Source organism: Colossoma macropomum, unplaced genomic scaffold (genome assembly GCF_904425465.1).
Source record: "Colossoma macropomum unplaced genomic scaffold, Colossoma_macropomum, whole genome shotgun sequence".
Lineage (NCBI taxonomy): Eukaryota > Metazoa > Chordata > Actinopteri > Characiformes > Serrasalmidae > Colossoma > Colossoma macropomum.
In genome coordinates, this window is record NW_023494794.1 from 12,220,293 (window position 1) to 12,243,192 (window position 22,900).

General features: G+C 41.6%; 1 protein-coding gene across 5 annotated transcripts in view; it reads right to left on the reverse strand.

Moving 5' to 3' along the window:
* The window catches only part of LOC118814539 (mediator of RNA polymerase II transcription subunit 13-like), a 142,327-nt gene extending 120,001 nt beyond the window's left edge, over positions 1–22,326 (reverse strand). For 2 of the 5 annotated variants that reach the window (XM_036580181.1, XM_036580180.1), the window contains exons 1-2: positions 20,641–22,326; positions 1,475–1,712 (exon numbers count right to left, since the gene is read on the reverse strand). In XM_036580181.1, coding sequence (XP_036436074.1) covers positions 1,475–1,712; positions 20,641–20,712 — 310 coding nt within the window. In that variant the 5' untranslated portion in view covers positions 20,713–22,326. The remainder of the gene's footprint in view (positions 1–1,474; positions 1,713–20,640) is intronic. The other 3 variants (XM_036580178.1, XM_036580177.1, XM_036580182.1) reach the window with 2 other exon arrangements.
* Positions 22,327–22,900: the final 574 nt, after the last annotated feature.

Below are 22,900 nucleotides of genomic sequence, written 5' to 3' on the forward strand. Positions count from 1 at the left end.
AGACAGTTTAAATCACAAGAGGTGCAATTTTAATTACAGCTAATGTTATCAACAACATTGTTTCATCAAGTTTTAAGTGGGGAAATTTGAGTAAATACAGCACTTTTGAACTGCCTGTGGTTTAGTCAGACCAATCAGAAGCAAACACTCGTGCTGTGTACATGACAAGACAACCACAATAACTGTAAGCGTCCACTTATACTTTTTCTTGCTACATTCTGCCTCGCCAGATCTCTCTGTTCACCGCTGGTGGGTTTTTCTGTATCATTTTTGTTATGGAAATAAATCAACAAGGAACGCATCTGGGCCAGCTACTTATTGGTTAAAGAAGCCTGCAATGAGAATAAAAATGCAGCCTTATGATTTTTATGCTTTTATACATTTCAGAATGTATCAGTCATTCGCACAAGTTAGAAAGCTCGTTCAGTCTCACTACCAAGCTAGCTAGAAAACCCTAGAGCTGTGTATCGTTTTTATTTTGCCTTTCAAATCTTCACTGACATCATGAAGAGGTATGTATGAAACCATTTTCATAAATATTTTATACTGCCATGGATTTGAAAAAAAAAAAAAGAGGCATTTATTTCTCCTCTTGACCCTCGGTGAAATTTCTATGCTTTGGCATTCGTGACAAAGACCCCTCTATTCTTGCCCTACTCTTGCATACGCACTTTCAGCTTTTTACCACATAACGAGGTAGATTTCAGCAAATCACAAACCATCAGGCATCACATGATGTGGCAGAGCTCTCCATTGAAATAAATATGATCAGGCGAAGCGAAGTTGCAAATGGACACATACTGTAACTGGCAGTCTGGCACGCTATCTCCAGTTGTCACGTCTGGAGCTAGAAAAATGGATATGCTGGTTATCTTGGTCAAACAGGCCTGGAGTTTGTTTTATAGAATCGCAATTATAAATCGCAATTATAAATATTGGACCAAAAAAAAAAATCACAGTTAGTTAGTTCTTCCAAAATTATTGAGCCCTATCTGACAGTTGGGGAAAAAAAAAATTCACACTTTTGGCAGAATTCTTTGCTTGTTTGAGCGAGCTAAAAGTGAGAAACTAAGGGGAAGGCTTAGTGGTTGCTAAAGCGTTGCTTGGACATTGCTATGGTATCCCAGGTGGTTGCTAAGGTGTTGCTAGGCTATCACTATGGTATTCTCTAGGTGTTTGCTAAGATGTTGCTGGGCCAAGGCTATGGTATTCAAGGTGGATGTGTGTTAGTATGTAGTATGTAAGTCTGTATGTAATGTCTATTGTTATTGTTGGCTCTAAGGCTGAACTTCAGCACTAAGAACAAGCAGCACTGCTAAAAATATCAGAGGAGAGTTTCCTTCTCAACTAACCAGCAGCCAAAGTGGAATCTGGCTGTCCACCTGTCCTCATACACCATCAAGGTAAAGACCCCAAGAGCACACGTACACAACACAAACACACAGAATCCCAAGGCAATGTTCAGCAGGCTCACCTTCCAGCTCATGGTGTATGATGTCACTCAGGTTGGGCTCATCGCCCCACCAGAAGATCCACAACTCTTTGGCGTCGGGCTTGACACGACGGCGCCACACACACAGCAGGTTGGCCTGCACGCAGCGCGTGAAGCTGCGCAGCACCGGGTCGTCCTGCGCAGGCGCTGAAATCACCGGCCCATATTCGCCGCCACCACGGAAGTTGTAACACCGCCATTTAATGCCGGTCAATTCCGCCTGTCAGAGAGAGAGAGAGAGTAGTTTACAGTGTGAAACTATAGTGAAGGGGAACTGAAATCTCAATTACACAACATTTTTCTTGAATTAGGTCCACTCATGTTGTCTGTGTGTGTTTACCTATTAAAAACTAAATACATTTTTCCAAGTAAACAGGTTGTTTTTGTTATTGTGCCTTTAAGAATAATGGATATCAATGCCCTCTGCTCCCACTGGATGCCCTACAACTTCAGCATGAATGAGTGAACTGCTGTACGTTGAATAGGTGGTAAAAGCCCTGGATTTTGTGACATTTCAATGTCTTGTCACAAAAAACAATGATTTGAAAACAGGTTGTTTTTGCATCTTAATTACGACATACATTCACATTATATGAAACTCGTTTTTTTTAAAATGAGGACACTGATTATCAAAACCTGGAAAATACCTAGATATCAAAAATGTTCCTTTATTCTTTGAAATTATAGATTTTTATAATTTTTCATAGCATGTGACAACCAACCCCACAGCATCAATTTAGTCATACATTATTCCAAGATACATTTGCAATACGATACAATGGATGCTTTAAAAATTAGTCTTGCCTACACGGCTTCTCAAAAGTTTTAGAACACCTAGATTTCCAAAAACTTTAACCCCTTCAACCGCAAGGACGTGTATGTACCTTCAAGTCATCACTCTCACAGCATATCAGTTTCACAGTAGTTACCAAATAATTTATAGTAGTCTTAAGATGAATAACTGAATAAGCTCACAGTTTTAGAGGTTAATAATTGAACATGTTTCCTTTGTTGGTTTGCTATCATTTAACATAATAACATAAATAGAAAGCTCTTTAGATAGGAATGGGAATCATTGCCATTATGTCTTACACATTTTATTCCCTCAGGGAAGAATAGGATTAGTTGGCACTGTGTCAAGTTCTAGATCTTTAGTGGGAACACTCTCAAAAATGTAACTCATCAGTGGAACAAGATATTCAATATTAAAGCAATGCTGATTAAAAAGTCAACACTCTGAATAAATCATAAGCTATGATAATGTTTTGCTAGTAAAGCCATGGAGCCTTCATCCGTCACGTCAATAAACCAGATTGTCATCTCATGTTTTCTTCACAGTCACTTCTGAAAGGCTTGTGTTTGCATCATCTCACACTCTGAGCACTATTTAACGTCCTCTATTACTGCAATTTGCAGCAGCAGATAAGAGAGAGTGGCACAATGTGGAGCTCCTTCTGCAAAGATTGTACAGATAGTTCAGGATTATCTATTAAACTGCATGTTTCATGAACCTAGTTCTTGGTTTATACAAGCCCTCGCTGCACTTGACAAATCGCAAGTGCCGTCGTCTTGAGCTTTATGTCGCAGTTGAGTTAGTCATTGCCTGAAAATTGAAATTGCTGTGGGGGAATAAAAATTAAACATAGTGGACTGGCAGATTGATAGAGTGACATGCGGGGTAGAAACGACAGTTGCTCTCAGCTGTGGATAAAGAGAAAAGCAAGAACGAAAGACAAAAGAGGGAAAAGTGAGAAGGGGAGACAGATAAAGAGACAGGAGGAATGAGAGTGTGAAAGGGCACAGCAGAAAAGCTCAGATAAGAAAGCCTGTAACAGACAAGCCGAGAGAGAGAGAGAGAGAGAGAGAGAGAGGCAGGCTAATGCAAAGGGAGGCGGATCCATGGCTAGAGAGAAAGAGAGAAAAAGCCTGTCACTGGCACGGCGCCCACTGTTTGACGTCTCCTCTATCCTGCTTGATTGAAAGGAGTCCGGCGGCCGGCCGAGCAAGGAGGCAGCCGGCCACTGTCAAACACGAGCCCCTGCCCAGGCTATTGATGAGCAGTCAAAAGGGCAGCACCGGGTGGTTCTCCCTGCTGCGTGCCAAGGACGTCTGGATGGAGATATCAGTCCGTTTTACGTAAGGGGAGTAAAGACGCGAGGGGAACAGACTCTTAAAAAAGAATGTGCCAAATAGAAGCACTTGAACGCACAATAGGTCCCATAGAAGGTTCTGTGAAGAACCTTTCAGTGGATTGAAACCACTCAACCACCCATTCGAAAGGTTCTTTAGGAAGCCAAAAGTGGTTCTTTCATGGCATCGCTCCAAAGAATCTTTCTTGGCACCTTTTTGAGAGCGCAGATGTCCCGGGAGCAGTTTGGACCAGCCTCTGTGGAGAAGGTGAATCGAAGGAACCTGCAAGCCCATTATAAGAGCTTCCAGTAAACACTAGATCTTAAAAAATGTGTCTGAACCTAACAGGACAAGACTATAAAGGTTTGGGATTGGACCTTCTCAAATATTTGACACAGGTCAGGTTCCAATATCTTCGTTGACATACAAGTATGTGCAGACAAAAACAACTTGAGTTCCGAATGTGTGGGATTTGATGGAGCTGCTACGGAGGTCGTCACACAGCAAAAGTAATACAGAAATGCATCAGCACACATGAATAAAAAGGTCGTGCATCAGAGCTGAGGCTAGTCAATGTTAAGCTACTGCACACTCTGCCACTCTGTGCAATTTGCTGCTCCATTGACTGAACAGCCAAGTGTACCAGGTAAGCAAACACAAAAGTCCCCATTCATAACAAACCAACACCTGCTCTGACTGCGACTCGACAAGCCTGCACTCTTAAAAATAAAGGGGCCAATACCACACCATAGCAATGCTATAGAAGAACCTCTGCTTTTGACTGGTGCCTTTCAATGCACAGACAATCGTTTGACTCGACATATTGGCTCAACTCGGCTCTGACTGTTTGTGCAATGTTTGTCTGCTTCCTGTAACCGTCGTTTCAAATTAAAAGCCCTCTGTAGAGTTTTGTAATTGCAACTTCATGACACTTCGTAAAATTCTGAAGCAGCAGTGACTTTATTCATACTACTCATACTGCAGGAGAGTTCACAGTTAGGAGTCTGCCCAAGGACTCTTATTGGTGTAGTGTGGTGGGCTTCTGCAGGTGGAGAATCAAACCACAGTCTGCTGAGGGAAGTGCTATTACCCACTATGTTATACTAACCTCTCTTCACTCCAAATATTAATTTTTTTAATGTGTATACTGGGTGCCTACTGGGGTTTAGGCATCATTTGTCATCATTTTATATTGAGGTTTCTCACAGAACATCTCCTACCTTTATTGTTTTCTTGTCTACTTTATACTTCCTCACTACGTTCACTACCTTAAAAAAGGTAATCATTTTAATCTGGCATGCTTTGTAAGAAATAAACTAGTAGGATGAAGGCTAATATCTTAATTAACCTAATTAAACATGCTAAATCTGATTTTTCGGACAACATATTATCTGAAGTATATCAAGACTTAAATGTTTGTTCGACTGCACTAATTGATGAATTTGGATAACTCAATCAATTTAAATAAATATGATTTTATATATATATATATATATATATATATATATATATATATATATATATATATATATATATATAAAACTAATAATTGTATTTTGGCATTTTACAAGTTCGCTCTATGATTCATATAGTATGCGTAGTAAGTATAAGGTTGGCTGTCTGACTGCTAAATCAGACATGATAAATATCATAAACATCTACATTATTATATGTGCATACAGTATTTTGTTTCCAGTGTTTGCAGTGATTTCCAGTGCTGTTTACGATGTAGGTAAACATAAACTGAAAGATTTTTATACTGAAATCACAATTTGAAAGAGTGCAATTTTCAAATAGCAAAAGCTGCTATTTTAATTATATAGTTTTAAGTGGGGAAACGTAACCAACTAATAATGCTGAGCTCATTAACTGGCAGTGTGTCACACTACATTCCGCATTCAAGCCAGAAGTCAAAATTCAATGTCCTCCTGGTAAAACAAACACCTGGAGCTGAATTTGTAGAAAATAATCACATTTAAATTGCAATCGCAAACAGATATCTCCCCCAAATCGTTCAGCCCTAGTTAGAAGCACAGAAATACCAATCACTAGCGACATGCATCAAAACCTGCATTATTGGTTGCAATTATCAGCTCTAATTTCAGTCAGATTGATAATAATGATTAAGTTTCCCTTATTTATCAGTACATGTTATATATACCGTGCATACACATGGGGATCCTAATAACATTTTCATCTGAAATTAGTTCAGGGCGATTTGGTTTATTTATCTGTAATTAAGTAGCACATCAGCGATAAAAACATAGCAGCTGCGCTGATACGAAGCTGTCAGGTGCCAAATTGTGGCTGCTTTTTCATGCATAGGTTGGGTCCAAATTTCATAGCCCATTGTCCACCTTTAGCATCTCGTTGCCTACTTTACGCATCCCTCCTAATTTCATTAAAGGTAACAGAGAAACGTACCAGCACACATGAATAAAAAGGTCGTGTATCAGAGTCGAGGCTCATCAGCACTACTGCGCACTTTGGCAATCTAACTGAGCATTTCGCTGCTCCACTGACTGAACAGTCAAGCGTACGAGGTAAGCAAACACAAAAGGTGCCAAATCTCGGCCTGCAGCTACATTGTCGTGTATAGATTTGGCCCAAATTTCACACTGGGGTCTCTCATAACCCATTTTCCACCTTTAACATCTCTATGTGCACTGTTTACGCTTCCTCCCTGCTCTCATTAAAAGGTGATCACTTTAATCTTTCATGCTACATCATAAAAAATAAACTGGAAGGATTAAAGTTAACATCTTAATTAAACATATAAAAACCTGATCTCTTGAGCAAAGCATTATTCAAAGATTATCCAGATGAAAAATTTTGGGATATTTTTCAAAGCCATTGACTGATGAATAGCACATAATTTGTCTATTAATTTTATTTATTTTTTATTTTTTTTTATTGTTGCTCTCATGATGGCTGTCACTGTCAATTATTAGGTGAAATTCCAATATCGGATTTATCGGATAATAATTAAAATCCCTCATTCACAATCCCAATATATCGGTCACTGCTATATTGTGCATCCCTTTGCAGATCCTAAGAATATTTTCTTCTGAAATGATACCTAATAATCAGAGTTCAGGGCGACTCAGATTATTCCTCTTTAAGAAAGCAGTACGCAACTGATAGAAACATAGCAACTGGGCTGGCAAATAACCACACACACACAAAAAAAATAAAAAGCTGTCAGGTGCAAAAGCTCAGCCTGCCTCTCCACAGTTTGAACTGAGCTTCAATGTCCTTTGTAATCAATATGAGACAGGATGAAAGACACAAGTTATTCAAAGTGAAAGGAGAAGAAGACAGCAGAGGAAATTCAAGGGAAAGCAAGGTACTGCACACACTTTACAGGACGGCATGCAGGGTATGCCCCCGCCAGAGAAGCTCAACTTGGCACCAGGTCCTGGCACTATGCCATGCTGGCCAGCATTTAAACACCACTGTTAAACTAGCAAGCGGTGGTGCTTGGATCGCTACCTGGCCACACGTGCATTACAGAGGGTGCTGTAAAATGGATTAGTGTTTGTGTGAGTGGGAGTGGGTGTGCTTTTGTGCACTGCAGGGCAAAAGTGGGCACTGCTTTGAAAGTGAGAGGGCTTCCCATATCAAGGTCTTGAACTCTGCCAACATGTAAGCAAAAGCTCCAGGCCTGGGACATAACGTCTTCCAGCTGCTTGGTTTCAGTGAGGAAATGTGTGTGTGTTTGTGCACACAAGAGGGAGAGAGAGGCATCGAGAGAGCAAGAGAGTGAAGACTCACATACAAATACAAATGAATAAAAATACATTGTACTGTGCAAAAGTCAGAGACCATTCTAAAAAAGATATCTATGAGGAGATTAGACATAAAATAAACCATAGATAACAAGAGTTTCTGAAACTGGAGCTCCAAAAAAGCAAATAGAAAAAAAGGGATGCTTAATAACCATGCAAGACCACCAAACCTGCCACCATTAGCTTTGAGAGAGCCAAGAGAATCAAGCCTCTCTCATTTTAAATCGAAAAAAGTCCACAAGTGTTTCTGTCCAAAGACAAAGGAACAACGCACTGGCCAGCCCAGAGTCCAGACATCAATATCAGTGAATGTGTTTGGGATTATTTTGATTGTGAGAAGCAGAAAATGCAACCAACTCCTAAGACTGAACTTTGAGTTGTATACATGTACACACACACACACACACACACACACACACACACACACACACAGGTCTCTGACTTTGCACAGTACTTGTGTTTGCATGCATATATACATACGCACATGCACGATCTCTCTTATCTATAATCACAGGGAGCGTGTAGAGGAGATATAAACACTGGCATGCCGGTAGGTACACCAGAATAGCCCCGAGGTCAAGGATGAGATTGTGTGGAACAGAGCAGTCTAATAATGTAGACCAAACACTTCATATCAAGCAATGACATTTTAAAACAGTTTTTGCCTTTAAAAACAGCCTGACACGTGCTCTATTCAGGACATGAACTTAATAACAAAAACAGAGCTCTGCTTCCTTTTTCTTTGTTATATGGCAAATTCTGCATCTGCTTAAGAAAAAAATCTAAACTTTTGTCTACAGACTAATTGCTAGAAACCTGTAGTAAGCAGCTGCACTGCTCTGTACACTATGACAACAATGAGCCTTTCGGAGCAAGACACCGTTGCTGGATTGAAAAGCGTTATCACTAAAAGTTTTGCTCCTAGAACTGTACATCTAAGCCAACAACCATTTAGAAATCTATATTTTTAGAGTGTAGTAGCTGAGTAAGCAAGATATCCAACATTTGACATTCGCCTGCCCCTACACATCACACAAAAACAATGGCTTGTGGTTAGTCATTCTGCCTGTCAGTCAAAAGGCTCCTTCCTGTGAAAGTAGGCAGTTCTTGCCCATGCAGAGTGACAAAACTGTCAGACTCAATAGCAAGTGGAACAGAGAGCTCAGCACCACTGCCACACCATAGATTCAGATGTAACTAGGCCTGGGCAATAGGGCATTGTAATCAGATATTACTGATGACTGACAAGTAACCTGATGAAGATGCTTAAAAGGCAATAAACTGTGTGTTGGGAAAAATAATTGATAGAGAACTATATGCCAAATAATATTAAATAGTATGTACACAATGTTTTATTTACTTTCACTGTTAAAACACTGAATTATTATGGGGCCATAAAAAGCTGTTACACAACTGTAAACTTATGCAAATCCCAGAGTGTCACTTTCTGAGAAAAATTTGCAGCATTTTCTGTGCAGCCTGTGTCCATGTGTTTAGGTAAATTTAGAAAATTCTGAAAATATAGTACTACATATTTTTCCTAGAGCATGTATAGCTGAATTTGCCAGTGACTTTGCCATAATGACAGAAAACATATCATTTTTTTGTATGTAAAGCACATGGCGTGGTTTTGGAAATTACCTCCAGTCCAAAGTTTCCTGAACCCACACCAGGAGGAGCTCACGGACGTGCATGTCTACTAAAACAACAGGCAAAGTAGTTTTCAAAAGATGCTGGGTTACCTGGTATTATATTATCTAATAAGTGATTTTTATTAAATTAGAAAAAAAAGCATATTGGCTGAAAATAGAATGGAAAGTTGGTCTAAACTGCAGTGGATAGCAGGTATTTGCTGGGCAGGGGGCATGATGTAATCAGTAATCACGATTCTTTTTTAAAACTAGACAATATAGAGCTACTTATTTTTAGATACCGTCTAGACTAGATTTTTTTCTGTTTAGGATCAGGCAATGCCAAATCAATTTGTGAAAGTATTTTACTCATCTAGTAGATAGCTACATAATAAGCAGGTAGCCAACTACTCATGCCCATCTCTATTTTCTGGCACAATCAAGTCTAATATACTTACTGGAGTAACTGTAAAAACAAACAAGCCAAATAAATATCTGCACAAAAGTAAAGTTCTCCACATTTGTTTTTTGTGAAGTGTTCAAGGACAACCTGAGTCAGCCCGTTGGACTTTGTGGTTAAGGGTGTGAGGCTGCTCCTTGTTCAAAGGCTGCAAAGGACTTAGAAAATCAAGACCAAAAAAGTTTCAGTAAGTCTTGAAAAGGGTTTCAAGTAACGGTTGTGTCCCGAAGACCACAGTAAGGCCCTATTCTGAATCCTTATGTTAAGGCTTCCCACACAAAAACAGGTCTCTTCAGACTCTTTCTACTCTTCAATACTGTCGGTATTGTCTGGTAGTCTAGAAGACTCAGCGATCACAACAGAACAGAAGACTTTGCAACAGAAACTTACGAACACTTATGAACACTCTCACAATGAGATGTGGTTGATAATGTAGAAGCTTCAGAACAAAGCCCTGCAGGCTTCTTCTCTATCATAACAGACAGTACTTGGGGACTCACCCCGCCTACACAGCTACAACCGCCACACCAGAAACACTCTGGCCAAAGGCCAACGGCTCAGCTCTATCAAAGGAGCGAATCTGAGAAAAAACCTGCAAGGCAGCATTCAGAGTCATCGCCAGTGTAAACTCATTTGACATTACCTGTCAAATAAACAGAGGGTTAAAATGGTGAGACAGCATTTGGAGAACTAATCACTACAAAATGTAAAGCACATAGTGCATACAAGGTATATAACAGAATTAACAAGCAGTCAAACCTGCCCAGATAAGTAGTTATGCAATAAACTTATGAAGGCTTGTATGAAGTCACAAGACAAATGTGCCCTTTCAAATGTTTGTGTTTTTCATTTAGCCAGAGATTCACTATATGAAAAGGCCACGATTTCAAAGGGGAAAAAACAAACATGCTTCTTGCAAAACTTACAATTAAAAAAAAAAACAGCACAGAAGAAAAGCAGACTGTTTCAACACTGAGCGTTCATTTGCAAATGTTGTAATACTGACGATGCATTAAGAAGGGGCAGCAACTTTCCGCAGCACACATGGGAAAAACTGATGCAGCACATCTGTCCGAGACCTCGTTAACCAGAACGAAACTGAAAGAAGTTATTAAAAAACAGAAAAGAAAGCTGATTATATATTTTAATATTATAATCCATGCTGCAATCCACAATAATGCTGAAATGATTCCTACAGAGATTTTATCACAGCCGGATCTGCAAGAGAAAAACTCACTACAAGTGTGGATTTTAGTGAGCACTGCGTCTCAAGTTTTACCGACAACACAAGTTTATGTAGGAGCACGTTCCTTGATGATTTCTGGACCTCTGAGATTTGACGGTGCTGCTACAGGGGTCTTCACACAGCAAAGGCGGTACAGAAAAGCACCGGCACACATAAACGAAAAGGTCATGTATCAGGAGCCGAGGCCCGTCAGTGTAAATCTAGCACTCTCTAACTGAGCGCCTGGCTGCTCCATTGACTGAACACCCGAGCGCCCCTTTTGTTATCGTACCAGGTAAGTAAACACAAAAGTCCCCATTCATAAAAATCCAACAACTGCTCTGGCAAAGAGCTGGGTTCGGAGGGAGTCTGTAAACCGTCACAGCAGCACGTTTATGATTAGATACACGAGTCACTTCGCTGCTGAGGGGATCCGTTTATCACACTAGGGTTATACAGAATGGTACAATCCGAGAGAAATCTTACAGCCAGCTTATAATAGCGCCACGGGTCTCTAGTTCTGTAAGAGTGTGGGGGATTAAACAAGCCAACATGACTGTGAACAAGTCCTGGGCAGTCCTGAAAATTCATTCAAAAGATGTATCCTGGTGCGATTTAAAAGGGACCGAATCCTACAAGTTTTCTTTTTTCCCTGAGGTTCATTTATGATGTTTGCATAGCAAAAATGGTCATAATTAATTTCTCTTTTTTATTCGTTTGAATTAAATAGGCTATTTTAGTTACTGTGCCTTTAAGACTCATCTGTATGTAAGGGCTGATCTTTGAAATTCTGATTGGCTGCTCTGTATTGCGCCTCATTCAAAAAGCAATCCGGACTACAACACTCCTTATAAAGTCAAAAAGTAAAAGACTGGGCTTAACTGCTGTATGCTAAATAAACAGATATGTAAACATTAGGGATGTGAATTCAGACCAACTTTGATATACGAGTATATAAGAGTTTATGTATAGATATCTGTTTAACCGCAGAGAAAGACAAATGATGGCAGAAAAAAATAAATAATGTGGGGCCGAAGGACAACAGTTGGATGAGCTAATAGAGCAAACCAGCGTCACGTTGGATGCTGATGAGGGCTCGTCTTCTACACAAGGTATTTTCTCATCAGTGGACGATGTTCTAACGTGTTATTTGCCAGAGAAATACATTTTCATTGGGCCTCATTTCTTCTTAAAACCTACTGAGGCAGTTTTCAGAAAGATTCTGCGAACAATTCTGCAAACCATTCTTCAGTTTAAGAACACCCCATAAATCTAACGTAGACTATTTCTTAGGACTTTTCTCAAAAATACATTTAAGAAACTTAAGAAGATATTGGTGAATGAGGCCCAATGTTTCTGGACTTAGCCAACATCAGCTAGAGTAGCTAGGCTAGGTAGCGATACTGACACGTTATCAAATAAATGTAACAACAGCATAAAGAAATCATGTTATCAACAGGGAGGAGCTCTGCACTAAATCACTGCACTAGGTACTGGATAGTTTCATGGGCTACCTTCCAAAGAGTTTTGTAAATAGTAAAACTAACCACTGACAGATGTAAAATCCGATGTGTTTGTTTGTATTCATTACAATTAGGGATGCACTGATATGGGAACAGTGGGTCGATGCCAATATCCAGTATTTTTATGTACATATCTGCCAGAGCAGATGCAAAAACATATATAAAATAGCAGAAATTGGGACTAGCATTACAGAGAAATATTTCTGTAGGGTTGCAAATGCAGTAAAACTGTAGGCATTTCAGTACAGTAGCCCAGTGTCGGCTCAATCCTCTCTTCTTCTATAGTACAATATGTACATCATCAAATATCGTTTTGATGTATTGGTCAAATTTAAACACCTTTCTGATGACGACAATATTTTTTACAATGACTTTTTACAGTACTGTATATTACAGTACACTTGCCTAACATTACACTGCATTCAATAACTATGTCGTGTGTCATATAAAGTTACATATGAAGTCATATAACAGTTGTTGTACACTATTGTATAAAGCCGCTGATTTCACTTGCTGGGAATGTAAAGGGAGTTATAAAAATTCACACCCAAACGGTGGTTACAAAGTCAGAGCATTCTTAATGTGATAAATAAGCAGACAATAGAGTCAACCAATTAAAAACAGGATTAAAGTGAATGAAAAATGAAAATGAAAGTGGAAAAAACCTAACAGGCCCTTGATCTCAGCGTAAAAATGCTCAAATGCAGGAAAAAAGGGTGTGTATTTATCTGTCAACACTTTCCACGTCTTGCAAAGAAAGGCTAGCACACATTTGTAAAAGGAAACGAGAGTAAAAAAAATAACATCACTGTAGGTAGATTCTGGTGCCTAGGCAGCACTTCACCAAAGGTCAATTACTAGGGAACTTTCAGAGGCTGATGAGTGATCGTTCATGGGGCTTGGTCGGTTTTTCACACTGAAGCTGGATAGCTTCAGTGCTAAATAGCTTCAGGCATTCAGGAAAGCTGCTGAAGTCGCTGAGGTTACAACAGAGGACCCAGAGGTGGAGGACAGTCCCTACCTAAGAAAACACTCTGAGATCAAACAACAGATTACTGAATATCTCTGCAAGGATCTTGTTGATCCTTGTTGTTCTTGTATTACAGAACCAAAAGAAAGCAGAAGAGGAACTACACTGGTCCATCCTTGCTCCACACAGGAAGTTAGCAGCATGGTTCCCGCACCAAAGTCTCTGAGTAGAGGCCAATGTCTTTCTCGAGAAGGAGGAAGACATCCTGCTGCTCAGATAACCTGACTTAAAGGGGAATTCCACCAATCTGTAAAATTTTAATTATTTAACCACTGAGATGGAAAGAGTGGCTTGATGTGAAATGTGTGAAATGTTCATCATAGAGAAATTTACTGTGGTGGTGACAGGAACCTGAGGTCACAATGTCTACATTGCAAAAATAGTCATTTTATTTTTTATTTTATCTGAAATAACCAGTGACTTTACATGTCTTCTAAGTTTTCATATGTAATGATATTGGTAAAATACAGATAAATCTGAAAACAGTGTTCTTTGGGGACTATTTTGCCTTCCCCCTGGACATACCTCTCTCTCAAGAATGAATTTAAATAAAAATGCGTTTTAGGCAAAACTTTTCAAAGTTGTCATAAAACAATGTCTCAGGCATTAGGCAGTATATTTATAAACATTTCATAACTTTCTGTGAGTGAGATTTTACAGTCCTTGAACTTTTAGGATGTCTGGTTCCTATCACCACTACTGTGAACAATTCTAATTTGGTAAGTTTCTCCAGAAGGAAGCATTTCACATCAAACCACTCTAAATGAGTTGGTTTACATCTTAACAAGTTAATTATGCAGAAATAATAATAATAATAGTAATAATAATAATACTAAAAACATTTGGTGGAATTCACCTTTAAGATCAAAATGGATGTTGTAAATGACAGTCCACAGAGTTTTTGTTAGGGTTGCCGAGTAGAAGATGAGCTAGCACTGCAACACCAGGAATGAACAGGCCACAAAGAAACATGTCAGACAGGTGCGGAGAATAGCCCCTGGGCTTCGTGCCTCCATACAGGTGCTTTCAATTCGGCCTTCTGCCACCACCTTTACAAGACAACACAATGGGAGGAGGCACCATTTGATCCTGTTCCGTAGCAGGGATCTGGCCCCAGGAGGCGAGAGGAAGCAAGCGACCTAATTAGAGCAGTTGGCGTCCCTCGGGCAGAGTGACGGATGGACCTGCCAATCAGGGGAGAGCCTCAGAAGGTGGAGCACCGCCATCAGCCCCCCGACTCCTACCTGTCAGGGCGAGGGGAGGGGCAGGACGGGATTGGGGGGAACAACCCAAAGTGTGATGAACAAGGCCGACCAGAGCCCTCACACTGGCAAACAAAGGTACGAGACAAGACCCTCAAGGCAGCTTCCTCCAAAGATGGGCCAGCAACCTAAAACACTGTCCCTGCTTAGCCTGAATTATTAACAGGCAAATAAATAAACCAAGGCCTTCTTTACCAGCTTGTCTCCCGTGCAACTTAATTAACTCTGACAGGCATGGAAAAGAAGGAGGGAGAAAGAAAGAAAGAAAGAAAGAAAGAAAGAGAGAGAAAGAGAGAGAGAGAGAGAGAGAGGGAGGGGTGGGGGGGAGTGGGAAGTCAAAACAGTTGCTAGGCAACATACAACATCTGTAAGACTTCAGCAACTTATTCAATTTTCAGGATTCAGTCTCCAGGGTTACAGCAGACAGATAACATTGCAGGCAGTTTAGGGATCTTTTTCTATTGACTGTAAATTACAAAGGGATGTAATTCTCGATCTTTCGTGCTCACGTGCTCTCGCAGCCCTCGTGCTATGAGAGCCCAGTTTCCGACACCTGGTTCTCATTTGCGCACTTGATTTGAAAAACATAAGCGTCTCATGACTACCCACCTACATAATCAGGCCCGAAAATTCAAACTTGTTAACACTCATCCAACTGAAGCCCTGGTCAGGACAAGTGACGAAGCTCTGGTGGATTTGCTGGGTCTTAATCCTAAAGGTGCTGTGGGAAAATAAGGCCGGTGGATAAAAATGTAGGAAATTACAGGCTTGTTAGGCCTTGGTAGTATAATATTCCACAACCGAATGCATGCATGTAATCAAGTAATTGCTTAATAGCAGCTACTTTAAGGGTAATTGGACACTAATATAAACCACCTAGAGTGCCGCCTAACTGGGCCAGTAAGCAAGCTATATTAGCCACACAGCTCCTTTAATAAGAAAGACATTCCTGTGTTTACTGAAAATGGAAATACAGCATCTGTTCACTTGCTATACTAATAACTGTATTTTCAGGTATCAGGCCTCTGAAATGCAGGTCAAAAAAGAACTTAAAGCAGTTAGGGTTGGGTTTGACATGAGTGAAACAAAATATTATCAGCTTAGGAAAAAGCAGCTCACTACTGCAGTTTGCATATGCACTTAAAACTAAGTTCTCAAACCACAACACTGACAGCAGCTGATGCACCAAAGTTGAAAGCTTAAGAGGCAGCTTTTGCTTTTTCACACCTCTTGTTGAGGCATTGCTAAACCTGATCCCAGGTTGTGGCATACAACTGTGCGAGGGCACGTGTATCTGAGGCAGGTGAAACAGGACTCTTCACCGATCGGGCATGGAGATTGCACCAAACTCCCCTGCGAGCAGGTCCCAACCTGCTGTCTTTCTTCCCCAACCTGCAATCTGTCATTTGCTTACTAAGTGGGTGTGGCCTTCGATTCAGCCACTAAAACCACGACTGAATGCGGCCTCAGCAGTAAAGCCCGAGACCTTAACGAGTCCTTTAATTCACCCATATTTATTCTGCTAGGCTGCTGATCAAGTGCGACGCGCTGATTCACTCCATGCAGCATCTGTGTACTGGGCCCTTGGGGCACTCTATGAACTGCCTGATTAGGTATGGCACACAATATTGATATCAACCCGACCGTGCTACTGAGCTTCATGGGAATCCCGTAAGTCTGGTGAAGGTACGGGTTTCAGAGAAGGAGCTTAAGAGCTTCAAAGACATGGTGCATGGTTGCAGAATGATTCAATGGCCTAAAATAAGCAATACAGGCGTGAGTGAGTGTGTCTTCAAAATAAAGCAGTAATACTACTGCTCAATAGCAATTTAAACTCAACCATAAAACAATGCCACTTTAGCTGAGTAATTACACAATTTAGTTTTTCCTGTTCTTTGACAAACACAAAGAGAAGCGGCTTTTATTTTGGGCATCCATGAATTTGAGCCAAAAAAAAGAAAGCATTTGCAGGAATTCCTTGACTTGTCTTGGTGCTGTTAATCAAGACAATCCTCAGTACTAAGCATGGCCACCTTGAATCAAAGCCTTCCTATTGTTGTGCAACAACATCTCAGAATAGCATACTGCAAACAGAATCCTGTCAAAGGATTATAGAGTAAGCAGTATAAAGTCTTCATTTTAATCCTGCACTAGGCGTCACGGTAAAATGCCCTGGAAAACGTTCAACGAGGCCTGTGTCAGATCGGGGGGCTGGAGATCTAGATGGGCACATGCTGTGATGCAATTTGGTTGGTTCGACTCCGCTGGATGAAGTCATTGCAGTCAAAGCCTGGCAGTATCAGACGCTCAAATTTAGAAGCTCTGCCAGGCCCATCAAAACAACCTTGAAGGAGAGCAGACGCTGGCAATGCCGAGGACGATCACCATCTTTTATCCTGATGACGCGGCGGTGGCTGCAAGTCTGCCCCCCTTTCTGCCAATTCCTCTTCTTCTACTCCCTTGTGTCACGCTGCACGCAGAAACACCAGAAGGCTAAGAATAGCACACAGCTGGCACTGCAGGGCTTACATATTTCACACTCAAACCACCGCCACTCCCAAATATCAGCCTCCTGCAGTGTCGTGGCACACACATACAGGCACCCAAAGACGAATACCACCACCGTTCTTTAACCGTACTTCACTCTCATGGCAGGAACGCCTCCCCTCCACCCCCCACCACCCACACATACTCCGGAGATCCATCTTTTACCAAGAAGGATTTATTCTGCCTTTACCGACAAGCTTCCACGCCCCTCAATCATTGTGCCCTGTGCAGTAGAAGCGACAAGGCTCGTTAATAGATCGATTTGTAGTGAAGTAATCTGTTGGGTGCAGGGGAGGGAGGAGTAGGGATCTGTGATGCACTGTGAATATTATTCCCAACGGGCGAACATCCTGGGTGAAGGGCTTTTAGGTCAATGACAAGAGTTGTTAAAGGTGCAGATGTGCCTACACTCTGAAAATCAAGGCATCGCAGCCTGGTTGGTAGCCTCAGAGGATGACTGCCTTTTAAGCCAGATGGCCCCTTTTTTCATATTTTCTTTTTGCACTCCATCTGGTGCACTTAGACAACCAGTAGTCCTAGAATGTGACTTCTGCTGAGCGCAGCGCAAGCAGGTTACTAAACCTTAACTCATAGCCCTAGATAATAATCAGATTGCTCGCCTCCAGCGACTCCCTCTACTGAGCAGAATCTAGCCTTACCTTGCACAGCCATTATAAAGAGATTATGCTGAGTGATTCATCCACCTCTAGGTCGTTCTTCCTTTTTTTGCCTAAGAACTATTCTCCTTAAAAAATACTGCTACCACTTGCATAATGGAGCTTGCTCTTTGCCAAACATAAAAGACACCCTTAGAGTGGCTATTAGCAAAGCTATTGGGGATGGCATTTGCTGGCTCCTGCTGTACCCCTCTAATGGGATGGCAGGGAAGTCCTACCAGCCAGTGGGGCACTGGAGACCTGGCCGAGACCTCTGGGTTGCCTGGCTGAGGGTTGGATAATCCCAGAAAAGACTGTTTTAACAGTGCAGTGAAACTTTTACACATTTCAACATGGGCTATTTGCCTCTTCTCTGTGCTAACTTAGATGAAAAGGACTCACTTTCAGTTACATTTCTTTTCCTCTGTACTCTTTACACTCTGGCTCCTTTTTTTCCCCGCTGGCCGCATCGCAGCATTGTTGCCAACCTACTCAGAGCTCTCTGTCTGAATACAGTTTGGTTAATGAGCACCTCTTAGCTGATCACATTATACTGCCACTCGACGACACTTAATTACCAACGTTTCAGTCAAAGAAACCCTGTCGAAGAGGACCAGAGAAACTCCTTTAATTAAGGCAAGACAACATGTGTTTGCTTCAGCATAAGTGTAAGTATATGTCTAGCATATGTCTAAGTAGAACATGGATTTCAGCATGTGTGTGTGTTTTTAGTACTTTTTTCCCTTTACCCCATATTTCAGTGGTGACTACAACATGAGTCAGGGCAGAGCTACAGAGGGCGACAGCTCCTTTCAAACTGGGCCGGAGCTTGAACTCAGGAAATGCACATCACACATAATACTTTCCTAAAACGAAAACAGATTCTCCAGCTCCAGCTCCCACTCACACTCTCTCTCTCTCTCTCTCTCTCTTTTCTTCCTGCCGGCACAAAAAATAGCTCTGCAGCCGGACACATTCTTCAAGCTCAAACCGAGCTGACTCTTTTTTAGACTGCGCTGTCTTGTTTTCCTATCGATGGCCAGACCAAGTTTTCCATGTGCTCTAATTCATGTTAGACTGAATTTCTTCACATCCAACTCGCAGCTGAGGTTCCTCTAAATAACGCCTCTTTATAGTTGGTCTATTTCTGGGATTTCTGGGAAAGTGGGTACTGTTTTAAACACTCTGTTCTGTGGTATTCAAAAGGCTGGGGTGATGGTTGGAGGGGGGAGTTAATCTCAGTAACCTCTACTGAAATCTGTGCATTCACCACCATCACTACATATCTATCGACATGGGAGATCAGCTATGAGATTACAATGGAAGTAACATCAGGGCATATGTTTTGCATTCCTTTCCAATTCTGAAACTTTTCACTTTGTTAAAGCAATTTTAGTGCATTGCTCTTTCAAAATCTAAACATTTTAATACACATAGTCAAAATTTTAAGCACTCCTAATCAAATGATATGTTTTGTTAACTTTCTAAGTGAACATAAGTTAACATGTTCTACAAGGAACAAACTTAAATGTGGCATTTTTCTGCCAATTTTCATGCACAATTTCTATTTTTTTGCCAAAATAAACACATTCGGAAAAAACACATTGTTTTCTTTCCAATATGTTAAACTTTGCAAATAGTAAATGTGCATTAAAATGTGCAAAAGTGTGTTCTCCATAAAAGGTGTGTAGTTCTTAGAAAATCCACAAAATGTCATTTGACCAGGGGAGCCTGAACTTTTGCATATGACTGTATAGAAAATATCCCTGATTCATTCAATATAAAAGAAACACAGGTTTCATTATTGTTAATCAAAAAGCCCAGGCCATCTATAGGACATGTTTCTGAAGGCACACAGCATATTCTGCTTCAAAGAAAACATAAAAAAACAAACTACACAGGTGCTCCATGCCTTTCCCTAACACTCAAATCCGCTTTCACTGATATTATTTTATTTAATTCAAATGAAAACAAGCTTCTAAAAAGAGCCTGACCTTAATACTCGGAGATCGGCCCTCCCATTTTGACAACATGTGAGCAAGCTGTTACGCCTTCTGAAGGGGCGGGTGTGTTGATCTTCCAGTAATGACCAGGAATGCCAGTGGCTAGCCAGAGGCATGAGATTCAGAATATTTACGAATCCACCACTGATGCAAAAATTACTGCCTGAGTTACTTTTGATGTCTCTTAAATGTCTTTAAGCCAGAACAGCTCTTAATCACTTAACAGCAAACCAACACACCACGCAGCACAACACCTTTCCATGCATGTAGGAAAATGATGCAATTTTACTACCTAATTATGAACATAAACTAACAGTAGCCCAAGCAGCAGGAATATGAGATGTGCTCAAAGTTTCTCTTCAGAAAGGTGGCTGCACCATGCCCTGCAGCTGTGGGGAAATTTTGCTCAGACTAAGAAATCACCCATTCAAATCTGAAATGTTTTGAGTAAAGAGATTTTTCAACCAAGCAAAAACACAAGCGCAGCTGTCACGCTGTAACAGTTGGGGATTATAAACAGATTCATTACAAACTGACTCCCCAGCTAATGCTTTAGTTCCACCTACTTCTTTAGGGCATGAGGTGGTTGTGGTCACTGGTGACCATTCCAAACAGTAGCCCCAAGCAGAATGCGAGGAGGCAGAGAGCTAATAAAATGTTCTCCCGACCCTCCAAGTCCAGCTCTGGAGCTCTTGGCTTGTTAATGATTGGCTAATAACAGTAGGCTACCAGAAATCTCTTCACCTTTGTACCTTGAGAACAGCGAACAGCAGGCTCGTCCCTGCCCTCAGTCAGAACCCCAGCACCCACCCGCCCACCTCTGTGCTGCCTTTCACCCTCTAACCCAATTGCTGCTAGCTTTCTGTGCTGGACACAATTGGCTTTCACCGTACCAGAGAGAAAAGGTTGGAATGGCAGTCTTCAAGGCTCGCCCCGTTAGCCACCCAGTTCGCTGCTGTAGTCATAATCGTCCGCCGATGGGCTCGTCAGCGTAGGGCATGTCGAGATCCTCGATCGGTATCAGAACCGAACAGAGGGGGTGGGTGGTCGGAGGGGTTGGCAAACCCTCAGTTCCCTCAGTTGTAAAAAAACCCGCCGTTCAATCACTGAGAAAGCCGACAGTAACAACGCAGCCCACCGTGAGCGACGATCTGAGTGTAAAACAGCGGAGGCGTGATTTTACAGTGTGGCAAATCCGCAGGAATGTCTTTATCGATTCTCACGCGAAACTACCACTTTGTTTCCATCCACACAGACTCGAGGATGCTCGGACGTTTCTCGCGCTCCAGGTCAGGCGGTTGAAATCGAATCATTGTTGGTGGCGATGCGGTGGGTATCCGTGTTTTTAATCCTCGCCGCGAGATATGACAATCCCTGTCCATGCCAGTTTTTCTGTGTAATGATCAAATAATCATATAATCCACAGGATGAAACAAGGACAGGACAGCTGATTTTTTTCGCTCCCCCTCTTTCACACACAAAATCCACGAAATCGTCTCAATATCGACGCTAATGTGGCGCCCCAGAAGTTTCAGCTTATAATCCACTCACACGTTTATTGAGGCGTCTCTGTTAGGAACAATAAAAACAGCGCGAGCGGGCGCGTGCGACTCCTCCACAGCCCTCCATGTGAGAAGCTGGCAAAAAAGAGAAAATAATAATGTCGATGGAGCAGTTTGGAGCTATTTATAGACTCGCTTTCTTACCGTCCTAGTCCCCCGACACACAACAACATACACGAACGGAGAGGAAGAACGGTCAAAATCCTCGTTTCACTTTGGAAGTAAGAACAAGACCGCGGTGCTAAAAATAAAGCCTGACCCTCCTCTTGTTCAGTCAGTCAGGGGAGATGTAATGTAAAGGCAGGCGAAGATAACAAGCACGTTTAAGATACGTTCAGCGATTAAACAAAACGCTGTTCGTTTCTTCCTCACGCGAAAAAAAAAGTCTTGTCAGCCACCAGCAGGAAAACAGAACAGCCGAGCGAGGTTTTCAGAAAAAAAATATCTTCCTTCCTTTCTGTATTAGACCATTACGAAACGTCCTCTCCCAGATATCGCCGCCAGATTTTCTTCAGCTCGTTTCAAGTAGGCTAACAAAAGCGTCAGTCAGATCCGATGACAGCCTCAGATACGAAGGAGATCCAGTAGCGATGTAGTCACCGAATAAACACAGCCATCTGACGAGACTCGCTATCTCCCCTCGAGTCCACCGAAATCAGAGAGAAATCTATCCGAACGGATATAAAAAGCGTCCACAGCGTGCCATCCGTGACCGCTTTTAGTGTGTTTGTGTTCCCAAGAGCGACCGAGGCTTCTGGATCCTTTAAAAATTCATTCGGTAACGCTGCTAAGTGAGCGTATGTTTGGATGGAGGCTATGCAAATAGACGGCTCTTACTTTGTGTGAGTGTGTGTGTGTATGAGTGAGCGAGAGAGAGAGAGAGAGCGCGCGCGTGTGAGAGAGAGAGAGAGTCTGTGTGTGTGTGTGTGTGTGTGTGTGTTAGCGTGCTGCCGCTTACGCTAACAGTCGCTGGCAGCTTTTCGCGCTATTCGACAGCCCACCACGCATAGCTATGTAATGGCGGCCGCCAGGCTTCGACAGAGACTCGCTTTCCCATTTGGCAAAGTAGAGCACAAAAAAACACGTGATCAAAGCAAAGGGATTACAGCAGCGTTTTGAGCCTCTTTTGATAGAAACCTCATCTCGACGCTAGAGGCGCTGATTCTCAATGAAAGGATGACAGAAAGGCGCCTCGTCCTGCTCGAATGTTCCGTAATATTTGATCAAGATGAAGTTTGTCAGACTTTCTGGAACTCCTCCGCGAGACGATGGACTCAGACAGACGCGAAACGATCTCATTTCAAGGTTAGTTCAGGTAAAGTGAGCCACTTTGGGAAAAACGCTGGAAAGGCACTCGAGAAGGAAACATGTCTTTCTCAAGAACAACTTTTCTGCGGCTCAGGAGAAATAAAGCTGAACCCAGTGGAGTCACTCTCACTGTGTCTCAACTGCCTCCATGAATATTTGAGTGTCATAATCGTCATGTACATAAACAATATATTCATATATCCTACTTTAGTAGGTCAAACAGCAAAATGATTTTCGTATTTTAAAGTTTTTTTAAAGAATTTATGTAGCATTTTTAGCCTGT